At 48.1% G+C, this 6,094-nt stretch overlaps 1 protein-coding gene across 1 annotated transcript; it reads right to left on the bottom strand.

Annotated features, from left to right (window-relative positions):
- Positions 1-3,714: 3,714 nt before the first annotated feature.
- Positions 3,715-5,515, bottom strand: LOC123403730 (UPF0481 protein At3g47200-like). The gene has a single exon (XM_045097647.1). It carries the CDS (start codon positions 5,405-5,407, stop codon positions 3,845-3,847), a length of 1,563 nt encoding a protein of 520 aa, XP_044953582.1. The 5' UTR covers positions 5,408-5,515; the 3' UTR covers positions 3,715-3,844.
- Positions 5,516-6,094: the final 579 nt, after the last annotated feature.

The raw sequence follows: 6,094 nt of genomic DNA on the forward strand, positions 1-6,094 counted from the left end.
GGATCTGGCAAAAAGTTCGCCGGATCTGATAGTCAAGTCGTCGAATCCGGCTATGGACCGGGCGACATGGTGCAGGTGAAGGGAGACGCTGGTAGGGGTGAAACCGTGGCGGGGGTGGGTTTTGGCGATGGTGTAGCGGCATGGCGTGGGGCAGATGGGGAGGGGTCCGGCGAGGGATAAATGGGGAGGGCCCTGGCGCGGGGTGGTTCACCACCGGCGCCGGCGCCGTCGGTGTGGAGCGGAGCATGGAGGAGTGGCGGCGGCTGATGGTTGGGAACGGAAGGAGATATTTAGGGTTAGACTGGTGTAAACTCTGTTGTTAAATGGGTTGGCTCTAGAAAATGTCCCTCACACTAGAAACTTAAAATTTTCCTTCTCGCGCCATCGCCCGTGCTCTAAGTTTCGGTCTTTTCTTTTTTATGTACTCTTAATTGCATCTGACCGACATGTGGGCCAAATAAATGGCATACACGACACGTCAATAAGAGCTTTCCATGACAGTCCAAATGGTGTACAAAGAATAAAAAGATAAGCCCGACTAGGCCCATTTGGTCGATCGATGACAGTTTTTGTGACGGTCCCTCGAAGTCCGTCGTAAAGAGGCTACTGTTGTAGGGCTCATTTGTATCTTGCAAATCAATGACGGTTTTCATGACAGTTTACAAGAACGTCATCAAAAATCCGTCATGGATTAACAGATTTCTTGTAGTGATGACGGCATCATCAGGGTGAAGCTCCCACTTCCTTTCGCTACCTTCAGGGGAAACCCTTGATCAGTTGATTGGATGATGGCGGCACTCATGCGTCGCTCCTTTCTTGGGGGCATCGTTCTTGTAGCTGGAGCGGCGTTACTTGTGACGCATCGACGACAAGGAGTCTTGACGGTGTGATGCAGCAGGGCCTTGGCGATGGTTGTGGGATGATCAACACGCACCTAGGGAGGTTGCGTCGTCTGGCATAGTGGCGACATGCTTAGCAAGTTCAATACGTTGATACCAGGTCTGAAGAGGAATCAACGGAAGTTGATGGCGTCGACCTCTTGAGCATGTGCGTGCGGAGCCCGCTGAAAGTATGCTGGACTAATTTGTGCCCTTGACCCGTCGTTAGACGTCTTAGGTTGGGCCTCCGTTTTTGATGTTCTTCGGTGTTGGTGTGAGGTTAGGGCACACATCGTCGATCATGTGCATCTCCTTCATCATTACATAGGTGTAGCGACTGATGTTGCCAGGGTGGCTTCCGACTTCTTGATGTATCTTTTCGTAAGTTCATGATGAATAATTAATGAAATGGTTATATACATCGCCCTAGTTCAGAGCTCGTGGGCCATCCTCCTTTTAAAAAATGAGATATATATATGTGGTACGACTGTCTGTCATATCAAATATTGTATTATTATATTAGCTAGAGTATAACCATACAATATGGAGGCGTTTGGTTGCCTGCATACACGCAAACCAGACCCGCGGGGAAATTTTGGTCCTCTTGATTGGCTGGGTCGAATACAAACATTGTCCTGCATGAAACTTAACGCATTTTCGAACGAGGCCCGTTAGGAACGACGACCGAACTGGCAGTTTTCAGCGAGGCAGGCTGGGGCGAGCCAAGTCAAGCGCACATGGTTGGGTCTGGTTGCACGAGGGAATGTGAGTAGTATACACCTTGTATGTTGCTTCTTCTTTCACCAACCTCCTTCTCTAACCCCTTTTCTTACATCCCTTCTAATCTACAGAACGGTGCTTCGATTGAAGATAAGCTTTACACGAAAAAGATGCACATTGATGTTATGGTTTCATTTTTGTGATTAGGTCATAGTTTTGTTGACTGTAAATTTTGAATTCATGTTCATGTTCGTAGCTATTTTGGACAAAGTTTCTCAAATCCGTCACCGCACTGAGCACGATAAGCCGGGCGGTGGAAAGAACAGCGTCGTCACCGTCGAGGCACACAATCTATCGCGTGTGCAAACCAAGAAAACAAGAATTGGTTTCAATGAGAGTTGGCGACCTAATCACAAATGTTTTTGAAACTAATTCTTGTTTTCTAGTTTATTAAGTGTTCGACGAGCTCGCGACCTTTTCTGGTGACGCCAACCACAGGTTGGCCGCGTACGGCATGGCTGGAGCTGTTGTGGCGGTTCTTGGAGTCCACGCACGTGGAGTTCAAAGGGGGGGGGGGATGGGTAGGACAGAAGGCTTCTTGAGGTCAAGGCAGGGACTGTCATCATGGTGCCCGTGGCCAAAGAGGCCATGGGGTGAAAGGGATGTCTGTCCCAGCTTCCGCGGGGTTGTTATTGTCGTGTTTGAGACCAGCTGCTTCAACATCTTCCACCGAGCCCAAGCTCGAGCCCCCAACTTCGGTCTTCCTCTATGCCTGTCCTGGCCGGCAAGAACAAAGCTTGGTGGCCGGCCTATTTCCTGGATGAGCTTGATCCGATCATGATCTCAAGCTTAGGTCAAGGAGAATGAGATTTGTGTTTACGACGTGGTTGTGGTTGCCGTCGGCGCCTCCATGCTAGAGCAAGGCGACTAGGAGGCCACCGCGACCGCCACGACCTTGGGGTCGTTGCAGCCGCAACCGAGCACGAACCCGATGCCATCGAATGGTTTCGGCGCCACCATCGTCCAGCGCAATCGCCATGGCACTGTGTAGCGCCGTTTGTTATAGCCTATATGTAGTTGTTAAGTCTTAATCATATCTCGTGCAGACAATAAAACAATGTGTACTAGTATGACCACAACCAATGCGAGCAACCAAACATAATGCATAGAAGCATTGCCCCATGCCCGAAGAGAGGATCCAGGCTACCAATCAACATGCGGATATTGATTTTTGGCCTGCATATGCTCAGCCAGGCCCAACTGAAACAAGCATGCAGATGGGCAAAAAATGATGCAAGTAACCAAACGCACCCTATATGCATGCTGATGCAGTTGGTTTGTAGTAGCTAGTTGCCTCTGTTATTTTGGTCATGCAGATGCAGATGTAGTTGGTTTGTACTAGCTAGTTGCCTCTGTTATTTTGGTCATGCAGATGCAGATGTAGTTGGTTTGTACTAGCAAGTTGCCTCTGTTATTTTGGTCATGCAGATGCAGATGTAGTTGGTTTTTACTAGCTAGCTGCCTTTGTTATTTTGGTCATGCAGATGCAGATGCAGATGCAGTTGGTTTGTACTAGCTAGTTGCCTCTATTATTTTGGTCATGCAGACGCAGATGCAGATGAAGTTGAATCAGGACAAGAGTTGATATAACAGCAACCATATTATCCTATTATGACATGTTAGATTATACTGTAGCTAAGTGGTTTTAATAATAAGAAATGTGTGGTAGCAAGTGGTTGTAATTAGGGCCTGGCAGCTAATTACTAATGTACATGCAGTAGCAACATATCATACATCCACTTGCTTGCAAATAATTCATGCTAGTTGCTTGATGCAGCTTGTCCTTAGACGACCTGAGCCCAAATGACCTCCTCGTACATCTAGATAGCTCCCTCTCACTCACAAGTGACGACTCACGAGTCACGACACGAGTTAACATAACACAAACCATATTATAACCTATTAAATCGTTAGATTATACTACTATACTATGTATCAAGCTGTTGTTTAAATATGGCCTGGCGGCTAATTAACCTTGAGCACCGACATATCATACTACTACGTCTAATTGCTTGCAAATAATTCATGCTAATTGCTTGATGCAGCTAGCTTGCCGTGATACAGATAGAATGGATTTCACTTGAAATAAGATTGAGATACAAGGAATTTTACACTGCGAATAGTAAGAGGCATACAAGTAGAACATGCATGCTAACTAATAGTGCCACAGTCAGGTCCGGCACGTCTTAGTGTGGCTTGAGAGCTTGGAGCGACGACAAGATGCCGACGACTGCAGCAATGATCGAGATTAGGGCCATGACTTTAGCCCTCTTCCTTTTAAGGAAGAGGATACACCTGAGCAAACGTGACCTGTCGTTCCTGAACTTCTCGATCCGCATAATTATGCGCAGGTAGAATGTTCCGGGGCGCATGTTCTTGCCAATGGAAGCGAAGAAATGGAGCGTCATCTTGCTGGTGAGTCCTCCTCCTTCGATGAGATGCTCTTTTTGCAGCTCATGGACGTCCTGCTGCTGGTCCAGCAGCATGGCGAAGAGGTGGAGGTAGGAGCAGACAGCAGAATCTCTATCATGAACATGATCAGATTGGAAATCTGGGGTCTTGCATAACTCGAAGGCCGCCATGTTGACGAGCCAGGCCGCATTTCCCTCGGACAGGTACAGGGGGCGCACTTCGAGATCGCCGAACACGAAGAAGCACCGGGGTTTCTTTTTTAGGCGCATGCTCATTAGCCCTGCTTTCCATTCCTTCCGTGTCGGTACCAGCGTGATACCGATGGCGGCAAGCTCGGCGACGCTGATAGATAATGGCTTTTGCTTGTCGTCGTCGTCCTTATCGTTGTCGTTGTCGTCATCCTCGTTGTTGTGGTCGTCCTCCTCATCATCATCATCGCCGTGGTGGTTGTTGTTTCGCACAATGTAGTGCCAGATGAGGCCGAGGACATGCGGCGGGTGATACTCAGGATCTACGTCGATGTTGTCTTCCGGACCCACTTGGTTTCCCAGGCCCCTTCTCATCACAATGACGAACCTCTCCCAGGGGGAGAGCCAGGGCGAGGGCGCTGGCGGCATGAGGTTGAAGATAGTTTTAACCACAACCCAAGGGATCTGGTTCTCCAACATCATGATGTCGGTGCAGATGCGCTCGTAGTTGGCGGAGAAATAGCTTTCCAGCGCCTGATGCATGTCGCCTTCGGGGAGATAATACCAACGCATGAACTGCACCAAGAAGCAAGCATCAATGAACATCATCGGCAAAAGGTCATCGTGGCGGAACTTAGCCAACTCGTCCTGGTAGTAGAGGTTGAGGGCATCGGGCAACACGGCGAAGACCGCATTGTACATCTCCTGGAGTGAGGCGACCGGCGAGTCCCTGATGCATTGGTTGGCAGCCGAATGCTTCACCTGCTCCGCCTCCAGCAGGCCGGGTTCACCGTGGTAGTAAGGACCGATGGCCACGGTCGCCGGCACCTTCCACCAGTCGGGGACATCTCCCAGGCTTGGAGGGAACTTGTGCATCTTATCTTTCATAATGACAAGATAGTTATCATTGAACACTTGTGTTACTTCCTCGAACACTTGGACCGTCTCACTACAGATATCGTGCGTGGCTGTGGCTGTGGCTGTGGCTGCATACTCAACCACCTGCAGCTGCATTCCGCTATCACTATGGCTAGGCAAGGATGTTTGGAAGCTAATCCTATTATCACTACTGCACGCAGCTGCTGTTTCTTCCATGGACCAACAACCCGGGTCGCAAGTTACCACCCATGACCATGGTTCCATGCTCATCGCCCAGCAGCTGCCCAACCAAGAGTACTCAAGACTGAGTGGACTAGCTACCTACCTACCTACCTAGATACAAACACAGAGTGGCAAAGATGAATGAACTACTGATGGAACTACAAAGGAAGAACACAGCCTTGTAGCTCCTCTTATAGACCAACCATGCCGGACAATTTCCCTGCTGCAGGATGCATGTGCGTCTCCGAATCTATCCATGGAATCCACACATGGCTAACTCAGCCATTTGTCTGCAAATGGTGTTGCTTGATGGTATTATTTATTGGTTAATGTACCTCCGTCCGACGTTGCCACCGTCGGACTTCACATGTTCAACTCTAGTAAGCTTAAGCATCCATCTTTCGTCAAGACAACATCACAGACCAACCTCGTTTGATGCTATATACTATTTAATATGGTTAGCTGGTTGATCTGGCATGCATGTGACAACCAGCTATATCCAAATTGTGTTGCATTTTCAAGAGATAAGATTCAGATCTACTAGGAAGAACCCACTAAATATTGTGTCCGGTTGGTGTGATGTTTCTGCAAACCAGACAAATTTGATGCTCTAGATCAAACAACCGTATTATATATATAACCCTATTCATTATACAGGATGCAGAATAAATTATTCTTTACCCGAGGTAATTTTACAATTGTTTCATACATAAATTACATATGATATACAAATAG

This window comes from Hordeum vulgare, chromosome 1H, assembly GCF_904849725.1.
Source record: "Hordeum vulgare subsp. vulgare chromosome 1H, MorexV3_pseudomolecules_assembly, whole genome shotgun sequence".
In the NCBI taxonomy this organism is placed as follows: Eukaryota; Viridiplantae; Streptophyta; class Magnoliopsida; order Poales; family Poaceae; genus Hordeum; species Hordeum vulgare.

Excerpts from the sequence above, each read along its gene's own strand:
- LOC123403730 (XM_045097647.1), bottom strand. The coding sequence starts at position 5,407 with ATGAGCATGGAACCATGGTCATGGGTGGTAACTTGCGACCCGGGTTGT.